Source organism: Podarcis erhardii (assembly GCF_964252035.2).
Source record: "Podarcis erhardii genome assembly, chromosome: 17".
Lineage (NCBI taxonomy): Eukaryota > Metazoa > Chordata > Lepidosauria > Squamata > Lacertidae > Podarcis > Podarcis erhardii.
In genome coordinates this window covers 17,470,838-17,494,189 of record NC_138515.1, presented here as the reverse complement: position 1 = coordinate 17,494,189, position 23,352 = coordinate 17,470,838, and the positions used below count along the sequence as shown (strand labels likewise).

General features: G+C 42.7%; 1 protein-coding gene across 26 annotated transcripts in view; it reads left to right on the top strand.

Moving 5' to 3' along the window:
- The window catches only part of PTPRD (protein tyrosine phosphatase receptor type D), a 1,160,352-nt gene that overhangs the window by 1,097,937 nt on the left and 39,063 nt on the right, over positions 1-23,352 (top strand). For all 26 annotated transcript variants that reach the window (XM_081844735.1, XM_081844724.1, XM_081844745.1 and 23 more), the window contains 2 exons: positions 12,330-12,449; positions 14,260-14,414. In XM_081844735.1, coding sequence (XP_081700861.1) covers positions 12,330-12,449; positions 14,260-14,414 — 275 coding nt within the window. The remainder of the gene's footprint in view (positions 1-12,329; positions 12,450-14,259; positions 14,415-23,352) is intronic.

The following is a 23,352-nucleotide window of genomic DNA, read 5'->3' as shown; positions in this document are numbered from 1 at the left end:
CCCAGTGTACTTTTTTTTCCCCATCAGCCTACTCTATATTTTATCTCGGTGCAGCAGGCTTTCAGTGGACCTCAGTGTAGAAGGATGTTTTGAGTTAGGCAAATGAAATTTTGCCTCTTTCTCATTATCTGCTTCTAATAATAAAGTTAACTTCTAAATAGTATTCAGTGCTACTACCAGTGTGAGGGAACAAACACTCCTTTGCCAAAGACTTTGTTACTTAAATGCCCAGTTTATCATAACACTGCAGCCACAGCTAGGCTATTCACATAAACATGTTTTGCAATAACCAAATGAAATTTTGCTCAGTCCACTTATTAATTGCTTTTTGCAATTTCTAGTTAACTCTGCTGTCTGTTTTATTATTCTCTCAAAAGTGCCGGTCAGAATAATAATGCTCTTACCATATAGTTTTATTGATGGCAACACATGCTGTGAATCTTGGAAGTACAGTTGCATTAGAACCTAGAGATTGCAACCTATATCTTTCATTTAAGGTGGGGGGGGGGTTAGTGGTTAGTAAAATCTAGGAATTTAACCCATGTTATCTGATCAGCGATAGCCATATGTTTAAACCACAGTGGCCTATTTCAGAGCAATTTCCTGCAAGGGCAGTAAAAGTTACGGCTCTTTCCTGATTCCCCTGAAGGCAGGACTCCATAGGTTGTGATCCAGCAAGCAAAATACAGCCCACCAAGGTCTCCAAAAATATTCGAAGAGAACACTCACAATGCTTCAAGAGTGCTCAGAATGTGCCTGCGACTGCTTCCGGGACTGGCCCTTGCCCCAAATCAAATAAATAAATAATAATAATAATAATATTTTTTTATTTATACCCTGCCCTTCCTGGCTGAAAAACCAGGCTCAGGGCAGCTAACAACAAATTTAAAACACTTAATTGTAAAAGCAGCATAAAATACAGTATAAAAACACGAATAACAATAAAATTCAAAGTTCAAAAATCAATTTAGGGGAAATAAACATTAGATAATTACCAGGGCTAGCTGTCTGAATTAGTCCTACTTGGGCCAGGGAGGAGGCCAGGGGAGAATTAGCTGTGGGGTCCCAGAGCAGGTAATCTTCATAAAAGGGGAGGGGAAGGGAAGAAAAGGGAAATAAAAGATCAGGCTGAATTCAAATTAAAGGCCAGGTGGAATAGCTCTGTCTTACAGGCCCGACGGAAGGAGGTTAAATCCTGAAGGGCCCTAGTCTCATGGGACAGAGCATTCCACCAGGTCGGAGCCATCACTGAAACGGCCCTGGCCCTGATGGAGGATAGTCTGACTTCCTTAGGGCCCGGGACCTCTAAACTTGGTTATTCATGGACCTTAAGGTCCTCTGTGGGGGATAAGAAATGCCTTATGACAGAAGAAAAGAATGGTGATGGACAACGCTAGCCACCGGTGGAGCATCTTAGGAGATGATACTGATGATAGGATCTTGTTATAAGTTGGGGGGCAGGCTGTATGTCTGATCCCCCTCCTAATTCCTGGATCCAGCACAGATTCAGTTGGTAAAACAGCCAGGCTAGCTTCCTGTTGAGTTAATGGTCCTCTAAGTATGGGCCATTAAGGTGGCTCTGTGCCAGATGGCAAACAGACGGTCTCCCCTCTCTCAGCTCTCTGGTAGTGAGAAAGACAAAGGCCAGAGCTGGGAGAGGTGTGTGTAAGCTGGAAGCAAGCAGCAGGCTGAAGCCTGTAAGACAAAGCCATGCCTGATTTCTGCAGGAATCCAAGGCAAGCAAGACCCTCTTGGTGTGAGCCCCTCCATCGTAGGCTCAGGTTGGATATGTGTAAATAAACCATATATCGTGAAGACACTGCAGTCTCCGCTGTCCCTCATTCCATGGAAAACAAACTCGGGGTTAAAGCCCAGAACCCTGGAATGTCACTTGTAAGAATATACTGCCTGTGTAGTTTGTGGCTGAACACAACCACTAACCATACATTGAGGTCCACCAGGGTTCAACAAATGCCCTATTTTTATTGCCTGGCAGGATAAAGAAATACAGGGAAAGGTGGCAAACATAGCTGGTGAGCTGTGTTCTGGGTCTAAGATTGTGGGGGGGATTGGTAACGAAGATACAATAACATTTATTGCACTTTTAATACCATAAAACAGATTAATGTAGCCCAAATGAGATGAAAATACACTACAGTATTATTATTACTTTTAAAAAGCAGCTGAGATACGAGTTGTGTTGTTATTCTTTGGTTTTTGTATTTTATGGTGCTTGTGAGACAGAGAGCAAGAGAGTGAATAATTTTTCCTTCTGTGCTGTGGCAGACTTGATAATTATTTTATCTGGAAGGCAAGAGCATTCTGCTGTGGGACCTCATCTCCTTCCTACCTTCCATCGTATTTTTGTTTACTTGCTTTCCTGTTGCTTAGTCCTGCAGCTGTGCTTGAGCGTTTCTAACCTGCTCTGCATAGATAAAGGGATTTTTTTTCTTTTAAAGGGGTGGGAGGGAAGCACCCGCAGAAGCAAACTTAGTTGGTTCATTAGCATGTGTTAGATGTCTGACTAACCTCAGCTTTGAGAACTTACATATTCAACAGCTGAGTACATTGAATGAAGATGTTACAGTGAATTAGTTATTCATTTGTTTGCCTTGGGGGAAGCTGCAGGGCAAAGGAGCTCTTTCATTTATAACCCTTCACACTTTATTGTTTTCACTTTAAATGTCATCTCCCGAATCTCACCTGACCTAATCCAGACCTCAGAGAAAGTCAGTCCTATTACTTTGCTATCACGCACATAATATATTTCAAAAAGGATTATGCACACTGTGGTGCATGGAAGAATGTTGATAACATATTTATTACATGCATGAGTTTCGTTTGTATGAAACGAAAGGGAAATCTTAAGCGGTGGAAACCAGAGATTAGAAATAGCAGCTGGCAGTTACAGACAGGAATACATAAAGCAATTCAAAGCATTAATTATATATATATATATATATATATATATATATATATATATATATATATATTTGTGACTTGTGGTAGGATTCATTTCTACAGAATTTCCATATGTACTGTTACATCCTTTTTTGGTTCATTTTTTTCAACTTGCAAACCCGTTGTGGTTTCAGATTGTTTTCATGCTGCATTATTTAGACAATCTAAAATTTAAATTGCTCTGGGCAATGGAGGGTGGAGGGTGGAGGGTGGAGGGAGTTTGGAATAAAGCTAAGATGTTATTCTTCAAAAATACCATTTTTTGTTGTCCACTAAATAAATTGTTTTGAGGAAGACATGTTGTGGCTTTGTAACTAGTAAATTATTGGCTTTCAACATAGTCATTCTGTTCTTGAATTATTATTTTTTATGCAACAAAGGCTTTATTGATATATATTCTCAATTGGAATCGTTCACCAAGTTTTCTTATGCCATTGATACTGTGCTTAAAGCCAAACTCCTTGATCCAGTTGGGATCAAGGCTCAAAGAATCAGGCTTCTGACATCATATCTGGCCTGGATAAGGTCTTGAACGTTCTGTTCTCCAGGAGGAGAAATGTGAGGCTGAGTTAATATTGTACCCTACCCTGCTAGTCCTTTCCCACCAACCAGTTGATTGGCAGGATTCTAGCTTATTGTATTCAGCTGTGTGCATGCAGCTCTGGCTGGGGCAAATGTGTTCTGTTGGATTAGAATCTTCAAATGCAAAATCCTTTCATGAATCAGAAGCAAACGTGCCAATATGACAAGGAGTAGTCTTAAACTCCTACATAGAATAGAAACTGTTTGCGTGGACAGGCGGAGTCCCCAGATCCCGAGTGGTCCCCCCGTCATGTGGAATAACGACTCTAGACAACGTGCTATGGGATTAAATTGGCCACAACTTTATTAAATTTCAAATGTGGGTAGACCTTGGCTCAGGCATTGGGCGTTCTCCCTCCCTAGTCCCCAGCCGGGGACCTAGGGAGCATCAGGGTTATCCAGTGTGTGGGGGGGGGATGGGCCGGCTCTGGAGAACATATGTTCAAGCAGAGATAGCCGCCCCCGTTACGCCGCCGCAGGGGAGAGCAATGACGACCTTTCGGCGTACGGCCAAAGCCTCCCTTCAAAAACCCCTTTAACGGGGAACCCTGGTATCGCCGCCGCAAAGAGGAAGATGGACTAAAGGATTCCGCCCAAGGCCTGATACCGCCAAAGTTGTGACGTTTTGCTACGGGAAAGGCGAAACCTGCCAATGCAGGGAAATTCCTTTCCGGCCCTTTAACAGCGACCTTATCGTAGCAGCGCCCGCATACCTGTGGAGACAGGTTAACCTGCAAAACCTATGAAGAAAAGTTAACCTGCAAAAGAAGACATTAACTGAGGGTGGGTAGGGTGGGAGAAGCTCTGGAGCCAAGTGAGGATTAACAATTAAGATCCACCCTCTATTGTGTGGGCAGGTAATCCCTCCCCTTACCTGGCCTGGTTTCCCTGGCAACACTTCCCCCAGGTGGGATTGGACAACTCGCTGGGGTAGGCGGGGACCTCCAGGTATCCCACCTGAGGGAAGGCAAAGCCTATGCTGATGGGGCCACTCCAGATCCAGGGCTGCACGCGTCCACGCAAAAGGCGCCCCCCGTTTTAAGTGGGGAGCGGTCATTATTAATTGAAGCCAGTTATTACATATCACAGCAGAAAACACATTGCCTTAGATCCAGGGCTGGTTGCAAGGGTTTGTCGGTCTTTGGACATCAATGGGGGCCCTAGGCCCTCTCCCGTCCCCATCACAGCCCTTCCTTTCCACCATCCTAGCTTTGCCAAAAGGGTTGGAACCCGATATGCTTGCCATCTTTTCAGCCCAGGTGGTGGCAATGGTGCTAAAAGGAACACAAAAAAGATGCTAACCTCCTGCAAATGCGCCTACCCTCAGGAATGGAAGATTACTCAAAGGTCCCTGTGATGCCATAGAACTTGTTCTGTGTTCTTCTATTTCCTATGGAATGGGTCCCTGAAAGCAAGAGAGCCTGACTGGGTTCCTCTTTTTGATCTTGACAGTGCTTACAAAGATGGGCTTTTTGAATATCACCATACCGGCAACAAAAATCTGTAACTTGTAGACCAGGAAGTAACCTTGTGCTAGCTCAGTTTTCCTTATTTCTTTGAACAGCTGACTGTAAATGCCTCCACCTCAGCTATCATTTACCGCAAAATTACTGATTTATTTAACCAAATGGATGCACTGCTTGCCGAAAAAAGACCTCTGTGTGGTTTACAAAGGACAAGCTAAAATAGTAAATTAAAAATACAGATCAAAGCAAACATGTTAACATGTTTTAAAAAATATTTAAAATACCAGCAATTTTTAAAAAGCAACTATTTAACAGTGAAATCATGTGCAAGAACTGCACATTCAAAAAGCATGCCTGGGTAGGTTTTAGCAGGCACCAAAAACAATACAGCAAAGGAGTTTTTGGAACTTCTTTCCATTCCAAAAGTAGCTTGTCATGTGACATCAGGTACTGTTGGGAATTTATGTTTAAATGGGAGTTTATGGGGGGAGGTTCTTCTTTTTCCACTTACATTTTCATTAATGGAAATAGGTACCAGCTAGAAGACGAAACTAAAGGACATGCATTCTGGGTGGGCTCTTACTGCTGAAGTCACAGGAAATGCTGCTCAGATATAGAATTGCAAACTACCCAGAGAGCCAGTAATATTGCTTTGAATTTTGTTTGGTTGCCTGTCTATAGCATTTTTTGTTTTTTTATCCTGCTGTGGCTGTATGCTAATGCAATAAAGGTTTTGGATTTGGATTTGGATTTAGAATATTGAAAACAAATTATCTTAACTATTATTTGTGTAACTTTCAAAGCAACCATTATTTGAAGTGTCTTTTAGATACCTCCCAAGTTATTATTATTTCTTTCACTGGTATTTTTTTCTTACTTTCTTTGTGGGAATACTGCCTTTCACTTGTGACTTTGCCCAAATCAAAGAATGCTTTAAAATAAAATTCCTATTATAAGTATCATTTCAAGAAATTCAGACCGCATCACTGAATCATAGAATTGTAGAGTTGGAAGCGACCGTGAGGATCATCTAGTTCAACCCTCTTCAATGCAGGAATCTTTTATCCAATGAGGGGCTTGAACTGAAATTAAGAGCCTCCTGCGGTACCAGCTGAGCTATCCCAGTATACTACATTATTGTGGGGTAATGGTTAAGAGAGGTAGATTCGTAATCTGGTGAACCGGGTTCGCGTCTCCGCTCCTCCACATGCAGCTGCTGGGTGACCTTGGGCTAGTCACACTTCTCTGAAGTCTCTCAGCCCCACTCACCTCACAGAGTGTTTGTTGTGGGGGAGGAAGGGAAAGGAGATTGTTAGCTGCTTTGAGACTCCTTCGGGTAGTGCTAAAGCTGGATATCAAATCCAAACTACTACTCTTCTCCTTCTCCTTCTCCTTCTCCTTCTCCTTCTCCTTCTTCTTCTTCTTCTTCTTCTTCTTCTTCTTCTTGTTCCTAAATCTGCAAACCTCCTATATTAGGCTTGTGAGTGTCTGCAAGTTTATGTCTAATCTAGCAGCAATGAGGCAAGTTGATCATTTGGCACTCTGCACGAATGCCATTACAAACAGCAGCAAAATTATCGCTGTGCAGCCCAGTTGGCAGTCAAAGATGGTATAATTGTTTTTAACCTGACACCTACCTTGTGCTGCTGGTACGCTAAATAATTCTGTAGCTTAATTTTCTACTCCCATTTCTGTACTGGTAGGACCATCATGCCATTAATTAATTAATTAATTAATTAATAAGCATGCACGGAGAAGTCTATCAAGCAGAATCTTCAAAATAAATGCCATGCTAAATGCCAAATACGTCAGCACAAATTAAAACTACAGGGTAGGAGATCAGTATTTTACCCTTACAAAATTGGCAGGGCTTCTGAAGCAGGTTCAATAGGCTTCTGAGCCTATTGAAAATAGGCTCAAGCAGTTCTGGAAGGGAGGAAAGAGCATCTTAGTCCCCATACTGCTAGGGAGCTCTCCAAGGTGCTGAAGAAAAGAAGCCAAATAAAGCCTCGCTTATTACTTACTACCCCACGAGAGTTGTTTTGGTTGTTTTTAAGCAAGACCAGACCTTTTTCCTGCAAAATTTTCTCTCTACACTTCACTATCAAGTATCATATTCATTGATTTTGTTGGATTTTTTTATTTTTAAAAAATATGGAAATTTGCCTCCTTTAGTGTCACTGATAAAAGGTGGGACGGTCTTTTTTCACACCTGTGATTTGCTGGAGTGTGAAGGGTCCTGAATATTACTTGGTAATAAATGTATATTTTTAAACTCACCAGTTTTGAAATGGTGCCCGCCTCCATTCTTAGTGGGAAAGACATCATTCAGCGTTCACTAGCTCTACAGCTTTCATTTCAGCCAGTGGACTGTGTCATTTCTGCATTTGGAAGCATACAGGACTCTTCTATTATGTCTCATATAAAAAGGAAACCGTGAGACTGCACCTTTTATGCCTTTCATGCTTTGGCTCCCAGTATGTTTCCGAGCACAATTCAAAGTGTTGGTGCTGACCTTTAAAGCCCTATACGGCCTCGGTCCAGTATACCTGAAAGAGCGTCTCCACCTCCATCGTTCTGCCCGGACACTGAGGTCCAGCGCTGAGGGCCTTCTGGCTGTTCCCTCTGTACGAGAAGTGAAGTTACAGGGAACCAGGCAGAGGGCCTTCTCAGTAGTGGCCCCCGCCCTGTGGAACACCCTCTCATCAGATGTCAAAGAGAAGAACAACTACCAGACTTTTAGAAGACATCTAAAGGCAGTCCTGTTTAGGGAAGCTTTAAATGTTTAACAGACCACTGTATTTTAATATTTTGTTGGAAGCTGCCCAGGGTGGCTGGGGAAACCGAGCCAGATGGGCTGGGTATAAATAAATTATTATTATTATTATTATTAGCAACCTTTGACCTCAGCTTTACAGCTGCCTTGTTAAAATGATCTGCTCTTACTCTAGCGTAGTTGATACTGCTTCTAGCTGAATTTCAGAGGATGTTGTTAAGCAGTGCTTCTGGATTATCTGCACTATTGTCTATGAGGTGGTGAAACTTTCTACCAAAGGTACACAGCCAAGGCACCTAGTCCTCCCACTGAGGCCATTCCATCTAAGGCTCTTTCAGCACAGTCTTATTTCTTCCACCAGCAACCAGCTGCTCAGAATACTTCCCAGATCTTTCTTATCTTTAAAATGTGCCTGTTTGTTACTGGGCTTTACCCCCTTTGGAAACAAAACTACTAAGTCATAATGTTAACTTCAGTCTGTCCTCATACCAGATGGCTGGATGATTTCCTTTGGAGCTCAAGAACAAAGCTTGACTGGAAATTTGGTTGGTTGGCACCCATCTGTCTCAGGAGACAATGGAAAAGTGCTCTTTCTGCCGTGAAGTTAGAGAGTTACAGTGCCTGCTGTGGCTGTAGAGACCAATATGAGAGAGACATGTTTTGTTGCAGCTGGGGCAGATGAAAGCATCCTGTTGTGTTGATGCAGGTGTACCATGGCGTTTCTTTGCGTCTCGAGGCCCCAAGACTCACCCCCAAAAGAAATGCACACGGACACTTATATTAGTTTAAGTTTTGGGGCAAATTTTGGCCACAGTTTTATTGAAGTACAATCACGTGAGTGGTATTGGCTTAGGCATTGACTCCCCACTATAATTGACTCCACGTCTTAGGGTGATCGTTCAATGGGGTAAACCAAACGAGGGAGCAAGGTCAATGAGGACCAACCTAAGCTCACCCCGGGGTTCCTGTGGTTCTGGCATGGCCCTAGCCCCTCAAGCGGACTTTGGACGAGATCCAGGACCCCCAGATTCCTTTAATGGAATACCCAATTCCTGGAGGGGCAGGTGATGGCCACACCTCCCCTTCCTACAATCCAACTGAGCCAATGCCTAACCACCACCTTACAAGTTGTGACGATTTGCTAAGGGGTAGGTGAAAACCAAATGGCTAAAAGCCAATCCGCCAAATGGAAAAAAATTCCTACCCAGCCCCTGTTCCAAAACAGGCAACCCAAACCAAAGCATGGCCAAGCGACTCTACCTAAACTCGGGAGGGTGGGCGGGTGTTCAGCCGTGCAAATGCAAGTGCCCCACTTGCATCACACTGCTGCTTTTAAAGCCCCTGGGATCACGCCACCTACTGGCTATTGGCTAAAACAGCCTGGCATGATCCCAGGGGAATGGCCAGCACTTCCTGTCCCCCCCCCCATTTTAACCCTGTCAGGTGAGCTCTTGGGTCCCGAGCGCAACCAGGACCCTCTGTTATGAGGATCCCATTTCTACGCGCCTCCCAGTGGTCAAAACTAAATACAATATCAGTAGTTTTGAGATAGATATGTGTAAATGGAAACCCACAAATCCCAACACATAATCCAACACATAAGCTTTGTAATGTGGCCCACTATGGGCTTAGTAAACTCCTGGGTTTTCCTGTTACCAGGAAGCAGTTGTCAGGTAATTCTCAGAGTTGCTTACAGTAAAATAATAAAAGCATAAATTTAAAAAGAATTATTAATGAAGAAACAAACAAACATAGCAGAGCAATAAAATAAGATAGAACACCAGCATACAGTCTTAAATAATTACAAAGCCTGGGCCGATAGAAAGGGTGACTTCCAGCACAAGGCCATGTCCCTAGAGGTCACTGGATAAGCCAAAGTGACTATGCATCTAGAAGTCAAGCCAAGTCACTTGGTCCAGGCTCACCACAAACTTATCTGATGTCAAACACTGCAGTAAAGAGTAATTAAGCTCACCTTAACTATGTTTGACTGTGCATAGCAATGGTAAGAATGTGAAGTGAGATCTATATTACCCTGGAATCCACCCAAACCAGAACACTTCAAGTATTTGAACCATATGTTTGGGAAACATAAGAACAAGGAATTTGCATTCTTTCAGTAAAGAGTGGGAAATAATGTTTCTACCTAATAAACTGGCCCGACATGTTTGCCACTCCTTTACCATGAGCATTTTAAACCAGATCTTTTCCAGCTGACTCCTATAACTTAACGTCTCCTCCTCGGACAATCCCCACCTGTCACTCACCCTGGCTCCACCACCTTTGCCCCTCAGTCTTGCGCAGTCTTCTTTCTGTAATTTTTCTGTTACACTAAAACACGGAGTGCCCTTTAAAATATGATAAATAATCTCTTTCTGTGAACTCTTATAGATCAAAGACATGGCAATCTAAAGCCATGACATGTTTCATTAAAGAAAGCAAAAACCTCAAAACAAAATTACGTTTTTGTGTAGTTTCTGGCATAGTTCATTCTAAACATCCTGGATCAAAGAAATCCAGTCTCGTCGCACTGCTTTTCTATTTGTAGCAAAGCTTAAATTTTTGAAACCGCTTACTTTGGAAACCAGTATTTCTGTTTGGATGTCAGTGATCATGGTTTCATCTGATATACCGTATTTTTCGCTCCATAAGACACCCTTTTTTCCTCCTAAAAAGGAAGGGGAAATGTCTGTGCGTCTTATGGAGCAAATGTGTGGTCGATCGCTGGCTCCCTTTCCAGTCCCGCCCCCTTGTCCAGGCCTCCATTGCTGAATGTTCTGCGGATGGAGGCTGTTTGTTTCCCCAGCGACATGTGACTGGCTGGTTAGATTATCTGTCTGGAAAGAAGCTGCAGAACTGTGAGCTGAACCCCATAAAAACAAGATTTTTTCCCTTTGCAAAGTAAGCTTGACAACATTGAGCTGATCCTCAAAAACCGGGGCTTTCCCCCTTTCCTCCTCTAAAAACTAGGTGCGCCTTATGGTCAGGTGCGTCTTATGGAGCGAAAAATACGGTATTCTGCAGCACCATGAGACAAATGTGAGTGGGTGCAACATAAGACCTGGATCTGAAATTGTAAATTGCAAGTAGCGCTTGCTGCTCATTCAAACCACATCACGAGACCCGGCATCTATAGAGCCTCAGCATGCCTATAGAGGCCACTGGGTCAGCCACCGCAAGCAGAGGCATTGTGAGGTACATAAAGGACTGAGGGCACAGGCCATGACACAAATTTGCATATGTTAATTTATATCTAAACATACCTCGGTGCAAATTAAATCGGCCAGTACAGTCATACCTTGGATCCCGAACACCTTGGTACTCAGAAGTTTTGGCTCCCAAATGCCACAAAGTGAGTGTTCCGGTTTGCAAACGTTCTTTGGAACCTGAACGTCCGACAGGACTTCCGCGGCTTCCGATTGGCTGCAGAAGCTTCTTGCAGCCAATCAGAAGCCGTGCTTTGGTTTCCAAACGTTTTGGAAGTTGAACGGACTTCTGGAATGGATTCTGTTTGACTTCCACGGTAAGATTGTAGTTGGATCTCACCAGCAGTAAGTTTTGGTTGTGCACCTACTCACTTTGTGAGCAGCAGAAAATAATAATAATAATAATAATAATAATAATAATAATAATAATAATAATAATAAACGTGAGGGAAAGGGAACAGAAGGCTCCCTTTACAAAATTCAAAAACTCCAGTGCCACCACTGGCCAGGCCCAACAATGCCCCATTCTGCTATGGGGTCCTTCCTTCTCTTCCTTCCTTGAGAGAGCAACCACTTATGCTGCTTTTTCCCTGCCATTACTTCACTTGCATCAGTTGGCAGAGGTGAAAAGGAAGCTATTTCCCTTCTTTGCCTTCATTTACACTTCTGGCTTGGGATTTTGGTTTGTTTGTTTTATGCCCGCCCCCACCCCCGCCCCCCGATGTCTGAGAAAAAAAGGACAGAAAAGAGAATCTCTTATTCTGGAACTGGATAAAAGCAGGTCACTTGAAGATCAGTTCCATCCCAATGGGAAAACATGCAGCCCTCTTGTCATAATATTGAAGAATTCCTTGTTCTTACTGTGCATACATACCATTCTGAGGATGAGAGAGGTGGAACAGGAAGCAGTTTCTTTTCTCAGGCAACATAGTTTCATGAATCCTCTTCCTGACTCGATCTGTTTTGTAGCTGTGCTGATGCACACCATCTGGTCCACCGAGTGGCACACATCAAGCATTACTGATGACGCTACTTTTCCGTGAAACACCCCCTATAAAATCTGCAGCATAAAGGCTCAAGGTCCCATTGTCCCATTCGGCATGCTGAGCGCTCAGGAAGCTTGTTTATATTGTGTTCCCCAAGTGCACCATCATCTCGTCGTCCTTCTGGATGATCTGGATCATTTCCACAGCAACTAGACCGCATGCTGTGGAGGTGTCTCCTATCCCAACATAGTAATATTCTTGTCAGCCTGTTTCCATTAGTTTTTAGCTGTGAGCAACGTGATTCGTGCTACTTAAAATGTGAATATATTTCTGCCTAAAATGCTTTTTGCAGGTGAAATGTGATCAGTATTGGCCGAGCAGAGGAACCGAAACATATGGACTGATCCAGGTGACCTTGTTGGACACTGTAGAATTGGCAACGTACTGTGTTAGAACATTTGCACTTTACAAGGTAATTCTTCTTTCTGTATGCATCAGATATTTTTTGGTGGAGAGAGAGGGTCATGGTTGTTTATAACAATATAACTGGATTACATGGGCCATACAGTCTAGTTCATGGGTAGGCAAACTAAGGCCTGGGGGCCGGATCTGGCCCAATCGCCTACTAAATCCGGCCCACGGACGGTCTGGGAATCAGTGTGTTTTTAGAATGTGCCCTTTTATTTAAAATGCATCTCTGGGTTATTTGTGGGGCTTGCTTGGTGTTTTTACATGAGTAGAATGTGTCCTTTTATTTAAAATGCATCTCTGGGTTATTTGTGTATAATATCGTCCAGCCCCGCACAAGGTCTGAGGGACAGTGAACCGGCCCCCTGCTGAAAAAGTTTACTGACCCCTGGTCTAGTTCCTTTCAACAGCAAGATTCCCTAGAATTAAATGCTCACCCAGTTTCCTATCCAAAGCCTGCAGAGTGCTGGGGGAGGGGGGGACCATAAAATTCCTAGCCATTATCAAACATCTTTACAATATAAAACATTTATTGAAATTCAACCCATATCAGAACTCTGAAATCTTTTACACATTGTCTTTCTTCCCTCGATGCCCTAGTAAACAGTTCATCTTCCTTTCTACGTTAAGCTTTAAATTATTTGAATATTTGTTTTCTAATCTAACTTACAGCCAGTTCCTATAGTTTTAAAGCCAGTGGTTTTCAACTAGTGTGCCGTGGCACCCTGGGGTGCCTTGAATGATGGCCAGGGGTGCCGTGGGCAACATTGGCTTCTGTTCCTCTTTTCTTCCCTCCCTCCTCTGATGCCCTCTCATGTCTCTGCCTCCTAAAGGCTTGCACAGGTGTTCATTGCAGTCACCCTGGCTACAAACTCAGCAGGCAAATGGGGCCTTTGGAGCTGGCCAGCGGGTGTAGGCTGCCAGTAGCTGAGGCAGCCTCAGAGTAAAGAAGCAAGCGGACAAGGGAGTCCAGCCCTTGCTCTTGGGAATGGACAGAGAAGTCCCAGGCCCCAGATGAGACCAGGGGTGGCAGCAGCGGCTGCCCAGAGGATTCCCAAGGAGAGAGGAGAGGAGAGGAAGCTGAGGGAACACTGCACAACTGAAGGTGTTTGAAAAAGGGTGAGAGGCTGCCAGCTCTGCAGGCAAGGGGTGACATAACTGGACTCCTGAGCCCCACAGAGGTGCCACAGAAAGAATGTAGTTGGCCAGGGGAGTCGTGGACTCAAAAAGGTTGAAAACCTCTGGCTTGAGTCATGCATTCTTAATGTTGGGCTGGCTACACAATAGCTCCCATACTGCTTCTCTGCAGTAGTAGTGAATAACAGTGCTGTATCTGCCCTTTCCAGCACCATCACTGAGAAGTTCATTACTGTGATAAATCCAATAAAAAGGTAAAGGGATCCCTGACCCTTAGGTCCAGTTGTGGCACTCATCTCACTTTACTGGCCAAGGGAGCCAGCGTACAGCTTCCAGGTCATGTGGCCAGCATGACTAAGTCGCTTGTGGCGAACCAGAGCAGAGCACGGAAACACTGTTTACCTTCCTGCTAGAGTGGTACCTATTTATCTACTTGCACTTTGACGTGCTTTCGAACTGCTAGGTGGGCAGGAGATAAATCCAATACAGCTCACTATTAAATAGGTGCAACAGTTCTAGAGTAGCCACAGACTCAGCTTGCCAGATGATATCGTATCCTGCCTTTAAATGGAACTTTATTTAAGACTCATGGTGATGTGGCAAATATGCCTTTGCTCTATTCCGGAGCGCTGTTGTGACATTGGGCAGTCATTCCAACCAACATTCTTCTCTGGCAGAATGGATCAAGCGAGAAGAGAGAAGTGAGGCAGTTCCAGTTCACTGCCTGGCCTGACCATGGAGTTCCAGAACATCCGACGCCATTCCTAGCTTTCTTACGACGAGTCAAAACCTGTAATCCTCCCGATGCTGGGCCAATGCTTGTTCACTGCAGGTAAGCGCAGGCTTCACTGTAACAAACACTTGCAAGTGACATGTTAATGCTATAAACCAATGGCTTATAATTTGGCATTGTACATAGCATTTCATTTGCATTTTCCCCATTCTCTGGAAGTTCTGATTAACTGAATACATGAAGGTTGTAGTCTAAACAAGCATGAAACTAGCTCCACAAGCTGAAAAGGAGCTTTAGAACACAGTGGTGGTTGTTTCCAAGCAATAGCCCCTTATGCTACATGGTGAACTATTTTGAAATCTTAGTGGAGGTTCTTAAAAAAATTGTGTTAATGCAAATGGGACTTGTTTGAAGGAAAATGTACAAAATAAAATCCAAGTAGGCAGCCATATGCACACTCATTCCTGGGAGGTGTGCTTAGAACATGGGTAGGCAAACTAAGGCCCAGGGGCCGGATCCGGCCCAATCGCCTTCTAAATCTGGAAGGCGGATGGTCCAGGAATCAGTGTGTTTTGACATGAGTAGAATGTGTCCTTTTAAATAAAATGCATCTCTGGGTTATTTGTGGGGTCTGCCTAGTGTTTTTACATGTGTAGAATGTGTGCTTTTATTCAAAATGCATCTCTGGGTTATTTGTGGGGCATAGGAATTCGTTCATTTATTTTTTTTTCAAAATATAGTCCGGCCCCCACAAGGTCTGAGGGACAGTGGATCGGCCCCCTCCTGAAAACGTTTGCTGACCCCTGACTTAGAACTATGGATATAGAATCCACCCAAGCAGAATTTCCATATATATACTTAACTATATTTGTAATCCTTCTTATAGGAATCTCCAAGTGTGGTTTACTTGCATGTTTCCCCCAATTCTGGTTGCCAGTTTCAGGGGTGTCCTTGAGCTCTCATGAGTCCAGCACCGTAAGTGCACAGAGGCTCCCCTCATACTAGCTATACTATTATGCGATAATATTTATTGGTTGGGTTGAGGTACTCTGGGAACATTTATGGGAAAGATGGTGTATGCCTGGACCTTGCGATCGCTAGCATTTTGCTCGACATACAGCTCCAATAGCTGAATCTCCGAAGGCAGAAGAACCCAATTGTTCAAAAGGTTGGATACCCACCAAGTTGAAAAGATATACTTGAAAAGCACGAAACTGCATCTGTTCTGGTTATCTTGCAAATCCATTGATTTCATTGTGAAAGGAAGTTTCTTATTACCTATTTACATACGCTACACTTCAAGTAATTTCAATTTATATCCCTAATTTGTTTTACCTGAAATGTGAGGCAATCGGATAAGCCATTTTGAACAGTTCTAAATGGAAAGAATCTGCTGATAATTTGTTTATTTATAAAAAACAGAAGTTCTGCCCCGTGCTTCTAGTTCCTATGCACTACTCAAGGCAATTTATGACGATTTAAAACTGCAATATCATATCAATAGAAATGCATTAAAAATCCAACACAGGCAGCTACCAGGCAGATACACAGACAGGTAAAACATAGCATTTAAATAAAATAAATAGGCAAAGCCTGATGGATTTTTATTATTATAAAAAATGTCTTCACCAACAAGCAAAAGGCAGCAAGAAAGGTGGCCACTCACACTTCAAGGAGCAAAGTGACCCACACCATACTGAGAAAGCCTTATAGCTTCTTGCTGTCAACCTCGTGTAACCCAAGGTAGGACACAGAAAAGGACATCTCCTTTTGATATTTGGCCCCAGGCAAGATGGCATTAGAGGAGACAGTCCCTCAAGTGTATTTTAACCTTGAGGCTGTCATGGGCTGGCCAGGTCAGGATGATGCAGATGGAAGATTGGCCAAGGACCTGGGAGAGGGTTCTAGCAGAATGTGGGGGCCTCTGCCGGGAGTGGGGAAATTTGCAGGCAAGGATCATGGGAAGGGAGCTTCCTCAGCCAGTGTGGTGTAGTGGTTAAGAGCGGTAGAGTCGTAATCTGGTGAACCGGGTTCGCTTCCCCGCTCCTCCACATGCAGCTGCTGGGTGACCTTGGGCTAGTCACACTTTCCTGAAGTCTCTCAGCCCCACTCACCTCACAGAGTGTTTGTTGTGGGGGAGGAAGGGAAAGGAGAATGTTAGCCGCTTTGAGACTCCTTCGGGTCGTGATAAAGCAGGATATCAAATCCAAACTCTTCTTCTTCTTCTTGTCTCATCCATCTCCACGATGATAGCTGCAAGTCCCACCTCCTTCTCTGTTCCTGCCTTTCCTCCCACCCTGGCACCATCAGATACTGGGAATATCTTAGGAAAGCCACTCCAGATTTCAGTAGGATTTGCTCTGTAGCCTTTTCTTCTCTCGAAGATATCCCGCAAGGCAGCGGAGGTTTAAGATCAGTTTTCCTTCTCCTGAATGGGCTACCTTCCCAAGTGAGTGAGCCCCACCTACCCCTCACTTCCCTCTACAGCACGTGCAGAAACTGCCTTCTTGACCAGTGGGCCAACTATTGGTCTCGTCCGCTCAACCCTCTGGGGCCTGTCTACGCATGCAGGGGAAGTTCCTAACTTACCGAGGGTTTGAGACCAATTGGCTACCCTCACCTGGTTTAGCTAGCCAGCTGAAGCTGTTCCCAGTGTGTGTCCACTGTTGTATGTTGACAGCTTCTAGGAGCCACAGATGAGAGCTGAGCTGAGTGCAGGGTGGGGACAAAGGTAGACAAACTAACCTAGAAAAAGAACAAAATGTCCCCCACCAGAGGTACTATACCCATCCCCGAGCACCCCATATATAGGTAAAGGGACCCATGACCATTAGGTCCAGTCATGGCTGACTCTGGGGTTGCAGCGCTCATCTCGCTTTATTAGCCAGCATGACTAAGCCGCTTCTGGCAAACCAGAGCAGCACATGGAAACACTATTTACCTTTCCGCCAGAGTGGTACCTATTTATCTACTTGCTCTTTGATGTGCTTTCGAACTGCTAGGTTGGCAGGAGCTGGACCCGAACAATGGGAGCTCAGAAGGTACCGCCGACCTTCTGATCAACAAGTCCTAGGCTCTGTGGTTTAACCCACAGTGCCACCCATGTCCCATATATACAGTATATACATATATACTCCATATATACAGGATAGCAAAAGGGTGTGACAGTGTCAGATCAATGTCCAAAGCTTTTGAAGCTAGAGCACTTGCCTTAGCTGTCTCTGTATTTTGGATTAGCTGTGTGTATTGCCTGAAATGCCTTCAGGCAGCAATTTGCATACCCACCACAGTAACCTAAGCATTGAAGCATTTGGAAAGAACTCTTTGCCAACTCTTTGTTCTTCAGCAACTGGGAGACAAAGGAAGCCCTGGATTTTTTTCTCCACTTTTTCTTCCCCAATATCCTTTAAGTCCACAGAATTTGACCACTGTACTTTTTAGTTTTCCTTTTGTTCTTTCTTGGGGTGCAGTCCAATGCATACATACATACTGACTCAGCCGGTCACAGTAAACACAGCAGAACTTTCTTATGAGGAAAACAATGAGTGCAAGACCTGTTCTCTTGTTCCTCATTTCCCTAATAACTGAAACGGGTTTGTTTTATGGAGACCTCTTCCATGTTTCCTTCTTTATTGTTTTTGTTTCCAGAGCTGAGCAAACGGTGTTGATGGTAGATTTATGAAAAACATAATCATAAACATCTCTCAAATAAGTTTTCATGTATGAATTTAAGAGCTGCAACTGAAGTGAAAACTGGATGTAATTTTCATGAGTGCCAAAAAAGCTTTTATACAGCGTAGCTAAAAAATGAGGATAAAAATAAACAGTTCTGTTAAGCAACAGTGATAAAGTACTGGGTGAATTGTTTTCTTAACTGACAATGTAGGCAATTAAGTTTCCACTGAGATCATGTGATTGGCCCTCCATAATCTATTCCCTTGAAATTTTCTATAGACTGTGTACTCCAATTATATATTATGGCAGCAATCCAAAGAGGTGCACTTAAGCCCTATTTAAATCAATGGGATGTGTTAGTTGTGATTGTCTTCCCCCATTTATTTCAATAGGACTTGAGACATAACCAACTTCCTTTTGATTGTGACCTACCAGATTCAGCATGCCAAACTCCTAGGAACAAAAGCAAAAGCGGCTTGGAACTAGCTAACACTCATCTGCAGGAAAACAAAATGAAAACAATGCCTTTAATTGCTCAGTTGCATTTAAACGGTTTTAACCCTTAGCCTGCAATCCATGCATCTTCTCTTGGCAGCTCAGATGTGCTGGGCCTGCAAAAAAGAAATGAGAAAATCTCAAAGCAATTTTGCTGTACCCATAAATGGCAGAGGTCTTACTGCTAACAAATAATGCATGCATACTCAAGGATTTGGGGTTTTGCTTTGAGTTTCTAAGAATCACAACACTGGTTTAACTTTAGAATACCACAGAGTCCAGATTGTTAGGCCATTGGTGTAGGAGCCTGTTTTTGTCATTCCATAGAGCACTACATATGCTGATAGTGCTTTAATCATCATAATGGCAGTAACAGTCAACTTTCCAGCTGGCACTTACTTATACCTCCTAGAAGTGGAATGTCATGGCCATTGGTCCCATTTGCCAAACAGCAGAGCTGGTTCTAATGAATAACTTATAAATGCCTCATTTAGTTATCCATTTCTACCTCTGCATAATATTTTGCCTATTCCAGAGCAATTTAGCAATATCACAGTCCAACCATTGCCTCCATGCTGATCTGCTTTAATTTGTAAAATTAAATATCCTTTTAATGAGCACTTATTGTTTGAAATTCAGGCTTTAATTCTATGAATCTGCGATAGACAGAGTGTAACATGTGGTCTATTGATAGCAGGAAAAGCACACGGTTGCGTTTGAAGTCGGATTATTGCTGGCAAACAGGTGCTCATCAGATCATAGCCGAATAGCACCAGAGGGCATCTGGAAGCCTTTTTGTTTTGTTTTGAGAACTTCACAGAAGTCTTAGCAATTGCTTCAGTAATGTTACCCAGAAGCTTTGTATAGAAACATAGGCCTTTATCCTCTGTGTTTCTGCAACAGAGCACCAGTGGGCAATCCTTGAAGAGACATGTAATTTAATGAAGTGTTCAGATACATTGCTAATGTCCATAAAATGAGTAACAGAAAGAAGGCAGGTGGGCAGCTTTGAAAAATGTGAATTATGGATTTAAGGAACGCACTCTCACCTAGATATATGCTAGCTAGAGATATTTCAGCAAGCTATGGGATATTCACATTTTATACAGATGCTTTCCATTATTACAACATGACATACCTACAATTACGTCATATGGTTCTTTAGTTGCTATCCTCCCTACACACACATTTTGATGCCAGTTCATTCATTTCCTCACCTAACACTCCTTTTTACATGTAAAAGTTTACAGTAATTAAAACATACAAAAATAGAGCCTCACTTTACTTTTTTAAACAGCAATTCCCATAGTTTGAACAAGAAAGTATGCACACAATACTATAAATACTGAATAATAGAAGAAAAATTCTTTGATCAGGTTTCCTTGCAAATAACATGGAAGTGAAGGTGTAATTTTTTCCAATTTTTATGCCATATCTACAGTGGGGAATCTGAGACATTTAAGTGCATGAACAACATGTAAGCGCATTAATGTAAATACATTGAACATGGGTATATTGTGCGATATAAACTTCAGAAGTCATTCTAAACATTAACTGTGAATTGTCTTCTCATGTCAAGTTGTTGTTGTTGTTGTTGTTGTTGTCATTATTTATTTGATTCATATATCACCCTTCATTATAGGATCTCAGGGCAGGTGCACAGAATAACATACAGGATAAAAACAAGTAAATAATTAAAACAAAACAGCAAAACAATAACCCCGTGGACACATTTAAAAGGCTGCCGAACATTAATCAGCCAAAGGCCTGGTTGAAGTTTTAAATGTTTTATTGAGGTCCTAATTCAAGTAAGGTGCAGCTAACATCCCCATACACTTATTAAAAAGAGCATACTTCAGATGCAGAACTCGCATGTTTCACTGCCTACATATGATTTGTCCCTGCCAGAAAGGGAGGTTTCCAGTGTCCTCATCTCTTCTTTCTTTTAGCTTAATCTTTATAGTGTTCTTCTCCTCAAGGTTGCAATCTTGCTGCTGTTTTAGATTCCGTTTTATCTTCCTCTTCTCACACCTGCACTCATATTTCTGTTTCCTTCTTTCTAATAGTCTGAGGTTTGTTCCTGTCTTTTCCTAGATTGACCCTAAAACCAAGAGTTTGTCCTCTCTTATTTCTCCGCGTGATTATTGTAACGTTCTTCTGGTTGGCCTTCCTTTATCTCCATTCTAGTGTTTCTATTATGAATGTTTACTTTCCTGTTCCTTCCACTTTGATCATGTCGCTCTTTATGGACTTCTGTTCATGTTCCATTTTATATTCAAATTTTTTATCTCTCATCTTTAAATCACTTAATTCAATTTGTACCTTCTAATCTCACATCTCTTTGACTATAATGTATTCTCTTTTCTTCTGGTATGTGCCACCTCACTTCTGCTGTTTCTCCTACTTGTCCTTTCTCTGTTATCATTTCTTATCTTTGGAATTCTCTTCCCACTGATAGTTGTCCTACTTCACTGTGTTCAAACAACCTTCTAAGACTTGTATTTGTCTCCCCTCCAAGCTTCCTGGTCTGATTGCTTTGCTTTTATTGCTGATCTCCCTTTGCTGAGTCCCCCCCCCCTTCAAATCCAACTGCTCCTTGTCCCTAAATGTGTCACATCATTTAGACTGCAAATATTTGTTGGGGTGCTTTGTGGACATTTCTCAACTGTAAGGGATCTAGTTGTGGGTGTGGTATAAATACAACAAGAATTGAAATTGAATTGAAATACTTTATTGTCACTTGTATACAGTGAGATTACATGAGCACCCCATATCTGCTCTCTTAGTCTTAATTCCCCTCGTTTACTGACACACACTCACCAAACCCAAAAGTCAGTTGCCCTGTTGTTATCTTTTCATTCAGCAGCCTAACAGTCCATGGATAGAAGCTGTTCTTTACCCTGTTGGTGTGACCAATCATGCTTCTATATCTTCTGCTCGAGGGCAGGAGATCAAGAAAGTGCCAGCCAAGGTGTGAATTATCCCTGAGAATTTTCCTCACTCTCCTGAGGCAATGTTCTTCCGCTATTTCATCCAGCAGATACACTGGACAGCCCATAATATCTTGTGCTGTATTCACCACCCTCTGTAGACACTTCCTATCAGTTGATGTCAAACCAGCGTACCACACCGTGATGCAGTATGAAAGGACACATTCTATTGTTGACCGGTAGAAGGAGATCATCAAATGTTGATTGACATCATTCTTCCACAATACTCTGAGGAGATGGAAACCTTAGGGTGCTCTTGCTATTTTCAGGTGGGATTCAGTCACTTGCTGGCAAAACCAGGTTTTGGCACTCTTGATCTACAAATCATTCCTCCCACCACCCCCAAAATCAATTTTTTTGCTATAAGGAAAGTGATGGAGAAATGCACTAGGAATCATAGGATAGTGATTACTTGATGCAATGTCCTATACCCTCCAGCCAAAAAGTTAGAATGAATGCTCAATAAATAGATAGTCTGTCCACAACATTAAATTCAAATGTTTCACGTTTGTTTGTTTGTTTGTTTGTTTGTTCCTTCTAGAAAATGGGATATTTTATTATTCCTCTATTATGCCTAATGGGCTCCCTCCTCCCCCACAACATTTAATTCCACAGCTGTCTTCTCACCTTTGTTTTCAAATACTGTGTGCATCAGTATGCCTGTTCATGTCCTCTAAGGTCCTGATGTTAGATCACAGTTTGAAATTCTAATTCTACACAGAATTAGTAACTATGACTGCGAAACGAAGAAATAAGGATGAGTCACGGATAAGAGATGAGTGGAAGTGTTTTGAAGAGTATCTCAGAGGATATAATAGTCAGTTACCTTACAAGTAGGAATGAACACATGAGCAGCAGGTAACATTAAATAAAGGAAGATTTGAGACGAAAATGGGTGGAATAATAGATTATGCAGCCAACAAAAGACTACCTAGAATGCCATGGAGAGATGGACTGGGAAGTCCGAGGATAAGAGAGAAGGATGAATATTGTATGGTGTAAAAAGTTGTAAAAGTGCATTAAAAATAAATAAACATGCTGACCAGGAAACGAGTCCCATTGAACTTAATGGCACTTATCTCTTGAGTGATGTTTAGTATTGAAAACTCTGTCCTCTTTACCACAGCTAATGCAAGTTCTGAATCAAAACAGACCATATCTGATTACTTGAGGGGATACTTACTGATGGGCAGACTATAAAATTCTGTGAGCTTTAGTAGTAGTAGTAGTAGTAGTAGTAGTATAGTGCCCTATCCCTGCAGGTCTTAGGGCGGTTCGCAAGATAAAATCACAATATAAAAACTCAAAATGCATAACCAAAATAAAAACCAAAACAACCCCCCCCACACACACACACATTTTAAAAGGGCATTGGATGTCAATCAGCCAAAGGCCTCGTTAAAGAGTAACGTTTTTTGCCTGGCACCTAAAGGTCTATAATGAAGGTGCCAGGCGTTAACCTAGCACTACAATATTTGCATGTTCTCATTGAGAGTATTGTAAGAGCTCTGAGCTTCCTGACATCAAAGAAAGGCACAGTGCAGTATACTGGCATTTAATAGGTAAAAGGTAAATAGGGACCCCGGTGGCGCTGTGGTCTAAACACTGAGCCTCTTGGGCTTGCGGATCGGAAGGTCAGCTGTTCGAATCTGTGTTACAGGCCATTTAACAGCACATACTCCGTGGGATGCGGACGAGAACCATTGCCATTGTAATGAGACATTGAATCCTTCCCTACCCTTCTCCTGTTTGCCCCAGTCAATCTGAGTAGCAAACTGGGAAAAGGAGGGTCCCTAACTGCTAATCCTACTGTCCGCCAAGAAACAACTGAAACACTCAACAATTTGACTGATCAATGCCAGTGGTACAGTAGCTTT